The 17124-nt window shown below is 41.5% G+C and overlaps 2 protein-coding genes across 5 annotated transcripts in view; one reads left to right on the top strand and one right to left on the bottom strand.

Moving 5' to 3' along the window:
* Positions 1-2694, top strand: part of apoba (apolipoprotein Ba) — a 31600-nt gene extending 28906 nt beyond the window's left edge. Inside the window, exons 26-29 of the mRNA XM_028442521.1 lie at positions 88-199; positions 1165-1197; positions 1270-1456; positions 1546-2694. Of these exons, the coding sequence (XP_028298322.1) occupies positions 88-199; positions 1165-1197; positions 1270-1456; positions 1546-2694 (1481 nt within the window). The remainder of the gene's footprint in view (positions 1-87; positions 200-1164; positions 1198-1269; positions 1457-1545) is intronic.
* Positions 2695-3135: 441 nt separating this feature from the next.
* Positions 3136-17124, bottom strand: part of LOC114460661 (THAP domain-containing protein 6-like) — a 32033-nt gene continuing 18044 nt past the window's right edge. For all 4 annotated transcript variants that reach the window (XM_028442587.1, XM_028442584.1, XM_028442586.1 and 1 more), the window contains exon 5: positions 3136-4129. The gene's annotated coding sequence lies outside the window, so the exon portion shown is untranslated. The remainder of the gene's footprint in view (positions 4130-17124) is intronic.

Here is a 17124-nt window from a genome sequence, read left to right as displayed (position 1 = left end):
AGATTCAAATCATTCTTTTGCAAATTTTCTTATGCTTAAAAATGTCATGCTACACTAATAACCTTCTTTTTTTTTTTTTTTTAACAGCTAAAACCACCATTGGAATTGACAAAGGAATGATGAATCTAAATGGGAAGGGTAGCCTCATTCATAAGGATTTAAATATGGATTTGCAACACCTTTTGACACAAAACCTAAGGTAAGTAAGCACAAATATGGATGTATTTGAACCTGATCTGAGGCAGAGACGAGCAGCTTTTATCACAGCGGGGGCCACAAAAATGTGATTGTCTGATCCCAGGGCCACATAATCAGCATTCACCTCAACATTTACAATAACAATCAGACCATTATTACAGAAAAGAACAAAGAGTTTGTGTATTTTTGGAGTCCTTTTATGTGTGTTGTCATTTTGTATATTTTTCTTATGTATGTTTTCTTTGTCATTTAATGTGTTTTCGTTGACATGTTGTGGTTTTGGAGTAATTTTTGTGTTTTTGGAGTTATATTGCATGTTTTTTTTTGGTCCTAGATTTTGTTGTTTTGTGTGTTTGTGTTTTTGGAGTCATTTTTTTGTGGTTGTTTTCTGTCATCTTGTGTATTTTTAGACTCTGTGCATTTACTTTGGGGGCTGCACAGGATTATACCAAGGGCTGCCAGTGAGGTCTCCTGCTTGCTTTCTTGAGGTCTTGTCTTTTAATCACCTAAGGATACTGATGGTGAAAATTCTATGAGAGCAATAACTCTACAGTGTCTGAAAAGCAAATAGCTGGTGTTACCAGGTTGACCTTGTTAACGTGCTCATTAACTACAATGATCAAGTTCATTTTAGACAGAAATTTCAGCCAAGAAAATATTTGTTCCTGTATTAAATTTTTACATCAGTCTGTTTTTTTATATATATATATATATATATATATATAATTATCTTGTCCTAGTTTTCTAGCAGTGACAATTACTCTCAAAATGTGGTCGTTGTCAGTAAACAAAAACAATTAAAAAAATTGATTATATGGTAAAATGCAAGCATCTGCGGAAGTCATTATTAACAGTTATACTGTGTATTATATTATTATGCACATTACCTTTTAGAGTCAGAATTTGTTAAAGGTTGTCATTTGGCATTATTAGTATTACATGGTAATATAGTCTGTTTCCTTTCAGAATGAAGCGCCAAACCCCTGCAGGGGATTCAATGTAAGGCTTTATCGACAATAGCTTTTTTATTGATACACAAACATGTACTGAGCAAATGTTCTCTTTTTAAAGGGAATCTCTACACACTTTAAACATTGACATCACCAGCCCAACATTTATCGACGCCAACTTCCGCTTTGCGTCACGCAAAGATGGCATTACGGCTTCTGTGTCCTCTCCATCGTCTGGTTTTCTTGGATTGAATTTTCTGCGAAGGTCTCCCTCACACTTCCATGGCAAACTGTTCAGCCGCTACCTGGTAAAGAATGCCCATCATCACCATGTAAACCTGTTTACATTCAACGTGGCACTAAAATGTCTTCTTTCCCTCTCTCTCTTCATCCTCAGTCCTCTCCTGACAAAGACGTGGATGTTCTCACTTTAAAAGCCACACTGAAAAACTCAGAGAAGTTGGCCCTTCAGACATTGTGGAACTGGGAATTTTTCCATGATGTGATCGAGGGCGTAAAGGAGAAAATCCCTGCGGTGACAAACGCTGTCATCAAATTTCTAAACAAATACCACAACTACCATTTTGGGTTTGACCTTAACCGTGGTGGCACTAAAATAAAAAACACAATGTCTAACTTCATTGAGAGAGCCTATCATAAGGTCCCCGTGTCTTTGGAGGCAGTACATGACGCTGTCCAAAACATTTGCCATGATGGCAAAGCTTTCTACACCCAGTTCCACGACAGCCTGATGTCTATGGATGTGAACGACACCATGGACAATCTGCTTCATGAAATGAAAAAACTAGGAAGACACAGTGAAGCCAAAGTTCAAGATTTGATGGATTGGGTCACACAATTCTTGGGAGACACAAAGTTCCCAGAAAGTGAAGTCTCCCTGCTCGATGTAGTCCAGCAAGTCCATAACTCTGTATCCCGAGCCTTCACCAGTGTTTTGGAAAGATTGGAGCATCTCTTTATGATGATAGAAAAGTCCATTAGAAACACTGAGTTCATGTTACCTGGAAGCAATACAGTAGTTAAGGGAGGAGAGCTCATGGATGAACTGACCACCTCATTTAGATTAACGATGAGGAAAATGTTCAAATGGGCCGACAAAACAGCTCAGGATATTTTCCAAGTCACAGTAGAAAAAGCTAAGGACTTTCTCACCTTTCTAAAAGATCAAAACTGGGACATTGCCCAGCTTGAAGAAGCTTGTAAAAATATTCTAGACTTTTTAAAGCAACAGATGGAGGAGGCAACAAGGTTTGTGTCTGAGAATAAAAACCTGATCAGAACGCAGATTGAGGAGGCGTACGCCGCTTTTAGTATGGAAAGAGTTGTTAATTTTGTCTATGACTTCATATCTAATTTGCAGTTACAACTCTATGCAGGACTGGAAATGTTTGCAGAACAGATCAGAAAAGCATCTCAGAGTACCTCACCTTACATCAAAGTAGGCAACAAAAAATTGGATGTTGAAGTTCCTTTACCTTTTTTTTGGAAGTCGTTCAGTGAATGGCCGACATACGTAAGGCATTGATTTGTCTGCATCATTTCAAAAGTGGCTTTTTTACGACCGATTTTATGCGAAAAATGTGTTTCATACCATATCGGTAAAATATTTGCTCTTAATTGCAATTATTTTTGCATTTGATTACATTTGTGTAAAACCTGCCAATGTTTTATTTTCCTGTTTGTTGATTAATTAAAACAAGCTGAATGCAATTTTGTGTTTACTGTCTTTTCTGTACTGAGCAGTTTAATGTAGACATGGCAACATTTGGTCCCCAAAGTCAATGCCTCAAAAACACATGAAATAACCAAAAAAAAAAAATTGGAAAAATCATACAAAATTATAGAAAAATGACTAAATACACAAAAGGATAATCAAATGAATGAAACAAAAATACACAATGTGACTTAAAAGATGACCATGACCGTGAATATAATTGAGAAAACATCAAGAACACAGACCAAACTCTTTGTTATTATGGCTTGGATTTATTCTGATTGTTTACAGGTTGATGATGTGGCCCTCAGATCAGTAAATCAGTTTACTGGCCCCTGTATTGATCAAAGCTGCCCAGCTCTGCTATAGACAAAAGTGATAGTTCAATACAAACAGGTGGGACACTTGACTGTGGGGTCATCACTTCAGTACAGAGCCACACACTCATTTTTCTCTTCTTCTCCATATTTAGAAGTTTTCGCTTTTCTTTACAAAGGTGCTATACATACTTGTGCTTCTGTTGGCCTGCGAGACCTCTGCTTTTCTTTCTACATTAACGTTATGGCTTTGAATCATCTGAGACTTTACATTTTCTAGTGAATGTGGGGGATTCTACTCTTCCTCTCTCCACATGTAAAGAACAAAAAATAAAACTCAGAACAACTGAAATCTACATTATAAAAACAAAACTGTACCAGAGTGTTTTTTTTTTTTTTTTTAAACTTGCAGAACATTTCAGGAAGAAAAACCTCAACCTTATAACTGTTCAGAAACTATAATCAATCCACTGCTGTTTAACAAGTCTTCACAGAACTTAAACATACTGTCCCTATTTCATGTCCAAATATGAGAGCACTGTTTAAGGATCAGATGGACAGTTTCACTGTAGCACATTAATCAGCCGGGGCTGATCTCACCCCCGTCAGCCCACTCAGCAGCCTGTGTAGGGGCGTCGATGGCGCCCTGCATCACCTCCCCAGGCTCCCATGCTGCTGTCCTGCCTCTCCTCCACCTTTCCTCTCTGAGCTCCTGGTATTTGAGCCTCTGCAGCTCATTGGCCTCTGTTATCAGGTCCTGGTAATCCCAATAGGAGGAGTTGCTGAGAAGAAGCAGATGTTAACACCACATCTGGTGTCATGAAGGTTGATGTTACTCGCTGGGAGAACTCTGGTCACCTTCCTAGGCCAACTCACAGTTCCCAGTCTGAGACCCCGTGAGCCGATGATTAGAATGATCATGTTAGCATCTGTGGAAACAACAGAAATTATTTCCTAAACATCAGAAAAAAATAGGCTTTTTGTAAACATTAGGTATGATTCACTGTAATTCTGTATAGATCTGACAATGATCATTAATCCAAGTCATTTTAACTTAAAATAACTGTTTGCTCATTGTAAACGTAATGAAGCTCAGGTTATCTGGGTTTACATTTTAATACCATTTATAACAATTTTAAAACACCAATCAAAAAATGAAATTTAAAAAGACAAAAATCACAAAAAAAATTAATTTTTTTAACTACTAGAGCTGGGACCTTTTGCTCTTGTCCAGATTCCATTTCAGCACAATAGTTAGGTATATTTGATTTAATTATATATTGTGATTTTAAAGTATTACGATTCGATTGTAACGATTAAAGAGATTTTCATTTTCTTATACAAACGCAAAAGTTTAATCATTCACCTCTACAAATATACAAGTCATAGTTCACAAAAAACCAAGGCATATCACAAGTCAGTTGCCCTGATATTTATTTCCACTGCTCATGAAAGTATACTACAGTATATGTAGTATACTTTCATGAGCAGTACACATTATATATATATATATTTATTTATTTTATTTATTTATTTATTCAGTTTATTTCCGACATGGTTACATTCACTTGGTTACATTCATTTTTTTTTTTTTTTTTTTGTAAATGCCAAAAAAGGAGACGAGAGAAGCAATTTGCTTAATATAATGTGTATATATATATATATATACACAGACACACAGACAGTATGTATATAAATCTTTGTGATATATTGTGAATAGATATGTTTACCTTACCCTCAGTCAATACACTCCAGCTCCTCATTATGTATATTGTGCAGTTGAAAGACATAATGGGGACAGATTGTGTGTTTTAACAGTGTGTGAGGATACATAACTTCCTAAAACAGAGGCGTGACACCACTTTTCAGTGAACATTTTATTTTGACCACCACATCTGCACAAAAGGCTCTATTTTCCCGTCTGGACTTAAACGTTTCTTTGCGCGCGCACCAACCGTGCGTAAATAGAACAAAGCTGCGTAGTCTGTGGATGACGGAAATGAGGCGGTGATGTCATTTTTTTGGGCTGTCTAGAAATCACGGAACATGGAGTTTTCCCAACGCTTGTAAATGTCATTGAAATCCATAAAAATGATAAAGTTTACTCTTAATTTGAAACGCCTTTATTGATAAACAATATAATAGGTTAATTTAATCAGATCATTGATCAGATTATTGCAGTGTGACAGAGGATCGGCTGCATTCTTCTGTCCGAGTCACAGTTAAAATCTCCCTCCTTGATCATCATCATCATCACTGTAAAGTGTGACCGAGTTAGAAGCGCTGGAGATATGAGGAAATAACGCGGCCGCGGAGCGTCCTGCTTTAATACAGAGGGATGTTTGCAGTGAAACAGAACTATTGGCTTCCATAATGTGTAGTTTTAAATATAAATTGTGTAGGAGCCATAATACAGGATATTGGTGTATGTGTGACACGGTGTTTGGTTGCTGTGGTAACGCACGGGAGGCGGGGTCACATGATGGGTGGTAAAGGGCGGCTAGTTCAAAAGGCATGTATTTCTGTCTGACAGGTACAAAACCCATTAATCTCCTCTCAAGCGCCAAGACTGCTTTGGAGTCGCTACATTTGTCAACAAAAAAAAGGCATTTAATAAAAGCAATCGCTTGCAATACACGCTACAAACGAGCCAGGACAACGTGCGTCCGTGTCATGACGCCGGGTATAACGCCACATCTAAACGTCACAAGGAAGAACGGGTAAGCTGCCTGTTTCTCGTTTGTTTGTGAATAAGGAATCCATGCGCATTAAGGCTGGAGTGACTTTGTGAGCCACTGAATTAATGCTGGTCGGATAAACACGTCCGTGCGCTATTTGGATACACACACGCTTTTATTTACGCCTGTATTGTGAATTGAAATAATGCGATGCTTTGGAGATGTTGCTTTAAGAAATTAACTTCCCTGTTCATCACACACTGTGGATGCATTTAAATATATTTGATTCAGAAAAGTCAGAATGAGTCAAACAAGTGGTGACAAATTGTGCTCTGAAATGGAGTCTGGTAAAAGGAGAGAAAGCAAACTCACTGAAAAGGCCTTGGTGAATAAGGTGGAAAAACTGCAAAATGAGTGCAAACATCTTGTGAACAATATAAAACGAATGATACCAGAAATGAAGGAGCTCATGAAACACAAAGAAAACATGTTTACAATTAAAAATTGTCTAAAGAAGTTAAACTTTGTGAATATGCTAATAATGCTCATGATGAATTGTTACCACTACTGCCACAAGATGAGTTTGATAAACAAGTCGAATGGTTGTCAAGTGTAATGAATTACACTGAAACATTTAAAAATGAAACCAGACGATGGATAAAGGAAACTGAACAATACAACACTAACTTACATGAACAACCTGAACTAAATGAAATAAATTAACATTCATCAAATTTCTGTGATGTAAATGAAGATGAAATAAAACCAGGTGACAGTATTTCCAATGTTAGATCATTTTGGCAAGATGGCGCCACGGATGGCTGCTGTTGTGTGTTGGTGCGCACTTTTTTGTCTTGTTTTTGTCGTAAAATCCGCAACTGGCTGCTCTTATTCAAGAGAAGAGCTCTTGAACGTCAGGGCAACAATCCCCAAAGATTTATTTCCCACTTTCATCACTTTCTCTGTGGATTTACTGGACATTTTACTCAAAGGTGCGCTCACCTTTGCTCACGCAGTGAAGCGCCGGAGGAGAGGAAAAAGAGCTGGTGCGCTTGTGCGCCTCCGCCAGCGCGGCCGACGCACACCGTTACCAGGGATATTCCTCTCTAACGTGCGCTCACTGTGTAACAAAGTGGACGAACTTCAGCTGCTGTTGGGTAGAAACAGAGACTTCTCCTCATCTTCTGTTCTGTGCTTCACGGAAACGTGGCTGTGTGGAGCGGTACCGGACTCTGCGTTGCAGTTGGCCGGCTTCCAACTTCACAGAGCGGACCGAGACGTGGAGCTCACCGGGAAGAGGAAAGGTGGAGGAATCTGCTTTTATGTGAACAGCAACTGGTGTAACGACGTGACAGTGATCCTTCTGCACTGCTCTCCTCACCTGGAATCCTTTATCAACAGCAAACCCTTCTATTCTCCCCGTGAGTTCGCTTCATTCATCCTGGTTGGTGTGTACATCCCACCGTCAGCTGATGTGCGCGAGGCACGGCGCACACTCGCCGAACAGATCCTGTGCATGGAGCGGACCTACCCGGACTCTTTTATCATTGTGCTTGGTGACTTTAATAAAGGTAACCTCTCACACCAGCTCCCCAAATATAGACAATTAATTAAATGTCTGACCAGAGAGGAGAAGACACTGGATCACTGTTACACCACACTAAGCAGTGCTTATCACGCCGTTTCCCGTGCTGCACTGGGCCTATCGGACCATTTGATGGTCCACCTGATTCCTTCATACAGACAGAGGCTGAAGCTCTGTAAACCTGTGGTGAAGGAATCTAAACAGTGGACCAGTGAAGCAGTGGAGAAACTCCAGGAGTGTTTGGACTGTACTGACTGGGATGTTTTCAGGTCTGCGATCAGTTCTCTGGATGAGTTTACAGACGCTGTGATGTCCTACATCAGCTTCTGTGAGGACAGCTGCATTCCATCAAAGACCAGGGTGAGTTATAACAATGACAAACCCTGGTTCACAGCTAAGCTCAGAGGGCTGAGGGCAGACAAAGAGGTCGCTTTCAGGAGTGGAGACAGAGCCAGGTACAGAGAGTCGAAGTACACGTTTGGAAAGGAGGTGAGAAAAGCCAAACGTTTGTACTCAGAGAAGCTACAACATCAGTTCTCTGCAAATGACTCGGCTTCTGTCTGGAGAGGGCTCAGGCAAATTACAAACTACAAGCCCAGAGGCCCTGCTGCTACTAACGACCTCTGCCTGGCCAACAGTCTGAATAACTTCTATTGTAGATTTGTAAGACAATGGGACTGACCTGCCTCCAACCCCCCTCACACCTCTGACCAGCCTCACTCCAACACCTTCACCCCCCACATCAAAGCTACAGTCTCACCACAGCTGCTTACAGAGGCTCTCGCCCCTATCTTCCCCCCCTCCCACAGAGGCACCTTTCTCCATCAAAGAGAGAGATGTAAATAGACTTTTCAGGAGACAAAACCCCCGTAAGGCTTGTGGACCAGACTCTGTCTCTCCTTCCACCTTAAGCACTGTGCTGATCAGCTGTCTCCAGTGTTCACAGACATTTTTAACACCTCACTGGAGACATGCACCGTACCAGCCTGTTTTAAGGCCTCCACCATCGTACCTGTCCCTAAAAAGCGGAGGATCACAGGACTTAATGACTACAGACCCGTCGCTCTGACATCTGTAGTCATGAAGTCCTTTGAACGCCTCATGCTCTCCCACATCAAGGACATTACCGACCCCCACCTGGACCCCCTGCAGTTTGCCTATAGATCCAACAGATCTGTAGACGATGCTGTAAACCTGGCTCTCCACTTCATCCTCCAGCACCTGGACTCCCCAGGCTCCTATGCCAGGATTCTGTTTGTGGACTTCAGCTCTGCTTTCAACACTATAATCCCAGCTCTCCTTCAGGACAAGCTTTCCCAGCTGAATGTGCCAGACTCCACCTGCAAGTGGATCACAGACTTCCTGTCTGACAGGAAGCAGCACGTGAAGCTGGGAAAAACCATCTCTGCTCCCCGCACCATCAGCACTGGATCTCCTCAAGGCTGTGTTCTTTCTCCTCTGCTCTTCTCCCTGTACACCAACAGCTGCACCTCCTCTCACCAGTCGGTCAAACTCCTGAAGTTTGCAGACGACACGACCATCAATGGTCTCATCTCTGATGGAGACGAGTCTGACTACAGGTGGGAGACAGACCGGCTGGTGTCCTGGTGCAGCCAGAACAACCTGGAGCTCAACGCTTTAAAGACAGTGGAGATGATAGCAGACTTCAGGAAGAACCCAGCCCCTTCTCACCCCCCTCACCCTGGGAGACTCTACAGTGAGCTCTGTGGAGTACTTCTGCTTCCTGGAGACCATCATCACTCAGGACTTCAAGTGGGAGCTGAACATCAGCTCCCTTATCAAAAAAGCTCAGCAGAGGATGTACTTCCTGCGGCAGCTGAAGAAGTTCAGTCTGCCAACAAAGATGATGGTGAACTTCTACAGCTCCATCATCCAGTCCATCCTCTGCTCCTCCATCACCATCTGGTACGCTGCAGCTACGGCCAAGGACAAGGCCAGACTGCAGCGTATCATCCACTCTGCAGAGAAGGTCATCGGCTGCAATCTGCCCTCCCTCCAGGATTTTGAGGCGTGCAGGAAAGATTGTGGCCGACCCCTCCCACCCCGGTCATAAACTGTTTCAATCTCTCCCTTCTGGAAGGAGGTTTTGGTCCATCAGGACCAGAACCTCCAGACACAAAAACAGCTTCTTTCCCTCTGCCACCATCCACATGAACACATTATCTGCTGCACTATATATATATATATATATATATCTTTATTCTCTATCTATCCTTTATTTATCCCTCATCCTTTATATTAATTATTATTATTATTGTTGCTGGGTTGTTCTTTGTTTTTTTATTTTTTGTTGTTTGTTTTGTGCACCAACTACCAAGACAAATTCCTTGTACTGTCCTTAAAACTGTACATGGCCATTAAAAACATTTCTGATGTACTCTTCTACTTCATCTGCACGTTTAATAGCTGAAGCTGAGCTAGCTGCTTTGGCCACAAGACAAAGCTTGTTGAATGAAAAACATGCGCAAGAGGAGGAAGAGCTATGCAAAAAGAAAGCAAGATTACAGCTAGAAGAAGAGGAGGAACAACTGCGTAAAAAGAAAGAAAAATTACAACTGGATACCAAAATTGCTGATAAAATGGCAAAATTAAGCATACTGAAAATACAAAGCTCAACAAGTGGAAACAGGTCATCAAAGGTTTCAGATGAAATGAATTCATATTTGAAAAAAGGAAAATCTCAACAGCAACTCAATGTTAATGCAAAGGATTTCTATCCATCAGCAGCTGCAAACCAGGAAACAATAAACAATGATGGAAAATGGTCAGTTAAACAAACTATGATGGAAAACATAAAGTCCCTCAGTATTCCGCGCTTGAAAGAGAACCGGCTAACATGCAGTGTGTTCATCAACTTACATCAAACCCAAGTAGTAATGCACCTGATGTGGAAAACCATGATGTTCTTGCCATTATGAGAAAGCAAAATGAAATAACTCTGCTTATACAACAGCAATGCCTTGCAGCTCTACCAAAGAGAGATATCCCAATATCTGATGGTGATCCATTAAAATATTACACTCATGAAGGCTTTTGAGAATGAATACAACAAATACAACAAATAACTCAGACCGTCTATACTTCCTGGAACAATATACTAACGGACATGCCAAAGAACTTGTGAGGAGCTGTCAATACCAAGACCCTGATTATGGATATTTGAGAGCCAAAGCTTTATTAAAAGAGCAGTTTGGTAATGAGCAAAAGGTTGCCTTTTGCTACATGGACAAAGCTCTTTTGTGGCCTACAATAGGAACAGAGGATGTGAAGGCACTACAGGATTACAGTTTATTCCTCAGAGGCTGCTGTAATGCAATGGAAGATGTGCAGTATCTTCATGACTTGGATATGCCTTCAAATATGCTGAGCATCGTGAAAAGGCTTCCATACAAGCTCAGAGACAGATGGAGAAGCCAAGATTGCGAGCTACAGGAACAGCGGCAACGAAGAGCAAAGTTCAGTGACATTGCAAAATCAGAATCAGAATCAGAATCAACAGATTTTATTGAAAAGCAGGTCAAGATTCTAACAGATCCTGTCTTTGGCAATATACACGATTCTCCTACAATAATGAATAATGGAACATACAAACTAAGATCAGAGTCTCGATCCAAAAGAGCCAGTTTTTCCACCACCATTGGACCTGCAGCGAACGAACCTGAGCCTGCAAAGAAAGACGGAGGTACAACACCAGCACTGAATACGTTTATTTTCTGTGGTGCAGGACACACACTGGTTTTGTGTGCACAGCTGGGAAAGATGGAACATGAGAAGAAGATTGAATTTTTGAAGGGAAATGGCTTTTGCTTCAGTTTTTTGTGTACAGGACATAAGTAAGCACTGCCGCAAAAAGGTTTCTTGTTTCAAGTGTAACCTGAAGCACCCCACTGTACTCCACAGAGAAAAGGATTCGGAGCAGGCTGAGAAGGATGCAGGGGTCTGTGTCGACATGCTGGTGTCCAATGGCCTTACAGGGGCTGGAGACCAAGATTGTAAACTTTCAATTGTACCTGTCCGAGTAAAATCTAAAAAGGGAAGCAAAATAGTTACTACCTATGCCATTTTGGATTAAGGGAGCACAGCAGTGTTTGGTACAGAAAGCCTAATGTATAAACTGCAACTCACTGGGATGAAAGAACACATCCTTCTAAGCACAATGGGCCAGCAGAAGGTTGTGAGCAGCAACACGGTCTCCGGATTCGTGGTGGCTGCACTGCACGGAAACAAATTCCTTCATTTGCCGAAAGTTTATACACAAGAATCCATGTCAGTGTATAAAGGAAATATTCTGACCAAAAAGGACATTGAGAAGTGGCCTCACCTGAAACACATTCACTTACCTCAAATCAACACAGGGATTGAGCTCCTGATCTGAACTAATGTGACAAGAGCCCTGGAGCCATTAGAAGTGGTGTGCAGTGTAGATTGGAGACCATTTGCCACAAGGACTATGTTGGGATGGACCGTTAATGGACCACTGGGAGGCAGCAGTGAGGAGACTGTAGACAGGAAGCCACATATAACTAGTAACAGGGTCTCGGTTGTCAACCTGGAGGAGCTTTGGCAACAATAGTTCAAAAATGACTTTCCAGAAAGCAGTTTGGATGAGCAAGCTGCCATGTCAAGAGAAGATCAGCGTTTTCTGGATTCAGTGAAGCACTCAGTAAAACATCTGAATGATCATTACCAGATCAACCTGCCACTAAAGCAAAGCACCCTCTGCATGCCAAACAACAGGAAACTTGTGGAGCAGCGTTGACAACATCTCAAAAGGAGGATGCAGAAGAACTCAACGTTCTATCATGAATATAACACTTTCATCAATGACCTTCTTGCTAAAGGCTATGCCGAGAAAGTGCCTGAAGAGGAGCTGAAACGTGCTGATGGAAAAGTTTGGTATATCCCACACCTCGGGGTTTACCATCCCACAAAGGCAAAAATCAGAGTTGTGTTCGATTATGGAGCAAGTTACCAAGGAACATTGCTCAATACTCAACTTCTCCAAGGCCCTGATCTTACAAGCTCTCTGATTGGAGTGGTGACCCGCCTCAGAAAGGAACCTGTGGTGATAATGGCAGACATTGAATCCATGTTTCATCAAGTACGAGTTACTCCTGAAGACACCGATCTGCTCAGGTTCCTCTAGCCCTCAGAAGACGTGCAGAAGACTACGGGCATCACTATAGCAAGGAAGCAAAACAAAAGCTATATCACTGTTTTTATGTTGATGATTGCCTTGTTTCCATAACCACAGAAGAAGAAGCTGTCACTACCAGGAACTGTTCTTTTTATGCTCCAAAGGAGGGTTTTTTTCTCACAAAGTGGATGAGCAATAAATCAGAGGTGTTGGAAGCCTTCCCTGTGAATCTCAGAGCAAATGGCAAGGAACAGTTGGACATGGAGTTGGATGCTCTGCCAATGGAGAGAGTGCTTGGAGTTGAGTGGTCTATTAAATCTGACTCATTAAGTTTAAGGTCAAATTTAAGGACAGACCACTTACCAGAAGAGGAATACTATCAACCATCGTTTCCATTTAGGATCCCCTGGGAATGCTGAGTCCTGTTATTTTAACAGCCAAGATGATCCTGAGAGACCTGTGCAGGAGAGAGATAGGCTAGGACAAAACTATACCCGAGTTGATCGCCAAGGGCTGATTAAAGCTAATACAACAGCTCCATATGCTGGACAAATTGGAGGTCAGTCGGTGTCTGAAACCCCCTCATTTTGGTGAAGCCTGTTACCTACCTGGTGTCAAAGAACAAGAACTCTTAATTACACTGTGTCTTTGTGATGGGAAAATCTCGAGTTCCTCCACTAACTAACTATCCCAAGGATGGAGCTCATTGCTGCAACTATGGCCAGTCTGGAAAAAAGATTTGCAGATGGATCTTGTGGATTCTATATTTTGGACCGACAGTGAATCAGTACTCAAGTACATAAGGAACAAGTCCTCGCATTTTAAAGTTTTTGTGGCTAACCGTGTCTCACAAATCCTACAAGTTTCCTCTGTCGCAGAGTGGAGGCATGTGGATGCTGTCAGTAACCCAGTAGACAGCCTCCAGAGGTTTGAAAGTTGAGGCATTTATCAAACATCCTACGTGGCTGTCAGGTCCTCAGTTTCTGTTACAGCCTGAGAGTGAGTGGCCTGTCAGTCCGCAAAACATCAGCCAGCTTTCCCCTGAAGATCCTGAGGTGAAGAACGTGGCTGTAATGAACATAATACAGGTGGAAGAAGAGCCTGTTTTTCACCTGCTCCAGTATTTTGGCTCTTGGACATGTCTGAAGAGATCTGTGGCATGGATCCTGAGGATAAAGGACTGGCTTTTGTCCTGTGTGGAGAAGAGGAAACAATTACATCTGACACTGGGACGGTCTGACCTCACAAGGGAACAACAGAAATCCTGGGTGGAAGAGAAGATGAACAATTTTAAAAGGACCACCATGACCAGGAGTCTTATGGTAGAGGACTTGGATTAGGCTGAGCTGTCCATTGTTAAGTACTGTCAGCAGAAACAATTTCCTGAGGAGATGGCATGTGTGGGGAAAGGTCAGCCCATTAAGATATCCAGTCATCTTCAAAAGCCCTGCCCACAACTGCAAGATGGAGTCCTAAGGGTTGGTGGTCGACTCAGTAGATCATCGATGCCAGCGGTCGTGAAACACCCTGTGATATTGCCGAAAGATATCCATGTTTCGGAGCTTCTCTTTAGACACATACATCAGCAAGTGGGACATGGTGGTCGTAACCACATGTTGTCAAAGCTAAGAGAGAGATACTGGTTAACTGGTGTGACGACAGCTATAAGAAAGGTGCTGTCTAGGTGCATCATTTGTCGCCGTTTAAATGCTAGGCCAGTGAACCGACAAATGTCAGATCTACCCGAAGAAAGAATCGTGCCTGATGAACCCCCATTCACTCGTGTAGGAGTCGATTACTTTGGACCTTTTGAAGTAAAGAGCAGAAGGAGTATGGTCAAGCGATATGGTGTGATCTTTACCTGTCTAGCCATCAGAGCAGTTCACATTGAAGTTGCAGCATCGCTAGTCACCTCCTCATGCATTAATGCACTCAGACGCTTTATTGCCAGAAGAGGTCAGGTCCAGGAACTTTGCTCCGACAATGGCACCAACTTCACAGGAGCATAGCGGGAACTGAGGAGTGCTATTGAGCAGTGGAACAGTGAGCAGATTAGCATGCTGCAAAAGGGAATAAAATGGAGTTTTAATCCACCAGCTGGCTCACATCATGGAGGATCATGGGAACGCCTAATGAGATCGGTCCGCAAGGTACTCAATTCCACTCTAAGAACAAAACCTGGACAAAGAGGACTTGCATGGGCTTCCGGCGTAGCGGGCAATCGAGTAGGACGCGTGCATGTGGAGCTCCTGCAGAATTTATTCAAATTCAACATCTTGGTGGTTATTACACCGTCTGACTTTATCAAACCTCTGACATACTGTATATCGCTGTGACCTGGTCGATAAGAACAATCAGAATGCCTGCTAAAATGAATAAAGGAGGAGGTGTGACTCAGACTCTGATCCGGCCTGCTCAGCTACCTAAAGCCTCGACAAGCGGCGATTCACCTGGCCGGGATAATACCTGTGTTGAGGCGGCAGGGATACAGGCCGGCTTCGATCAACGCGCACTTCTTGAGTCACTCCGGCACGACATCTCCCAAATGTTCAAAGCCGAACTAAAAGCTGCACTGGGCGACGATCTAAATTCTCCGTGGCTAGTGAGTAGGTAAACGATAATGGAGAACATTTTCAATATGTGATATTGGACAGATTATTTAAATTGTTTTGGGATTAAAACATGGATATTTGATGCGATGTTTTGATTATATTTCATTTTGGAGTTTAGTTTACGTTTGGACATTATCACAGCGCACGTTTATTTTGATATCGAATGAAGGTGTTTGGGAGAGAGCCCACTTTGTTTTAGAGGCTTAAAATACAACAAATTCGATTTATTGGTGTGTCTCTCTCTCTCTCTCTCTTTTTCTCCCCACTGAAAGCTTAAAATATACTTTGATATGGTTTAAATTGGATATAAAGTGGTATTTTTCAGTTGCTCGCTTTTAAACCATTTACACTGGGATGAGGGAACAGGAAAGGGAAAATTATAATAAATAAATAAATTAAAAATTAAAAAGTATGTTAGTGATTTTACTTTGCTTTTGAAATGTGACTAAAAATAAGATAAAATAAAATTAAAATCACCGAGATGTTTGTTATACTACCTAGTTCTGCAGGGGCTCGATGCCCGGGTTTTTTGGATGGAGCTACACAGCTGTAAGCATTACCTGGAAGGAATAACTCCTATTGGAGTTCATACACTGTTTTCATCATTTGGGGATGAAAATGTGTACTCTCAGGGAAAGTTAAGGTTTGATAGGTTTGAAGGGGCACATTTCTTTTTATTTTTTTTTAATTTATTTATTTATTTATTTATTTATTTATTTATTTATTTATTTATTTATTTATTATCTTTTTGGAGGACTATTTGTGTTTGTATTTCTTAAACAGTTTTGATGGCTAATACTCCACTCAACAGCTCTAAACATCCTCATATCCTTAGATTTGTGAGCTGGAATGTTAGGGGTTGGGAAATCCTGTTAAAAGATCAAAGGTATATTCTCACCTGAAATATCTAAATACAGACATTGCATTTTTGCAGGAAACGCATCTGCAAAACAAAGATCGCAACAGGCTCTTGTGCCCCTGGGCTGGGCACGTTTTTCATTCCGTTTTTTCCTCTAAGGCCAGAGGGGTCTCCATATTCATTAACAAAATGATTAAATTTTCGCATACCATGACAAAATCTGATTTAAATGGAAGATATTTGATTGTTGTAGGTACATTACAACAGCGAGTAGTACTAGTAAATGTATATGCTCCGAACTTTGACAACCCTGGATTTATGCAAACGTTTGAAAACATTCCCTCCCTGAATGATCATCTGCTGATTTTTGGGGGAGATCTCAACTGTGTTATTGACCCAATCATAGATCGATCCAATCCCCGTACTTTTATCCAATCCTCTATGTCTAAAGTAGTTTCTGAATTCATGGCTAAAAACGGATATGTGGACCCTTGGAGGTTCTGTCACCCACAAGCAAAGGAACTTTCTATTCTCATGTGCACAAATCTTTTTCTCGTATAGATTATTTTTTCACTGATAGTGCCTTTGTTTCAAAAATAACCTCAACAGAATATCATGCAATAATTATTTCTGATCATGAGCCGATTAGTATAGACATCCAGTTTGAAGTTTGCCCTCGATTTTCTTCACCCTGGAGATTCAATCCTACTTTATTATTCGACAACAAATTTGTTAAATTTATATCAACCTCAATAGAAGATTTCATAGCCACGAACCGGCCCAGCTGTACTTCATATTCACTGCTCTGGGAAACACTTAAAGCATATCTTTGGGGACAGATAATTTCCTTCTCGGCTGTAGGGAACAAAAGCACCTCAAGCGTAAATCTTCCCCCTTTGCTAGCAGGAATGAACCAAGGAGCCTGTTTTTGTGTTATCATCGAACTGTTTACACACAACTGCCCCTGTAACTCTGAGATGCAGGACTAACCCCACTATGTGGTCTTTGAACTCAGTACCGGAGCCGCTAAGA

This window comes from Gouania willdenowi, unplaced genomic scaffold (genome assembly GCF_900634775.1).
Source record: "Gouania willdenowi unplaced genomic scaffold, fGouWil2.1 scaffold_55_arrow_ctg1, whole genome shotgun sequence".
NCBI lineage: Eukaryota > Metazoa > Chordata > Actinopteri > Blenniiformes > Gobiesocidae > Gouania > Gouania willdenowi.
This window is presented reverse-complemented; position numbering and strand designations above follow the sequence as displayed.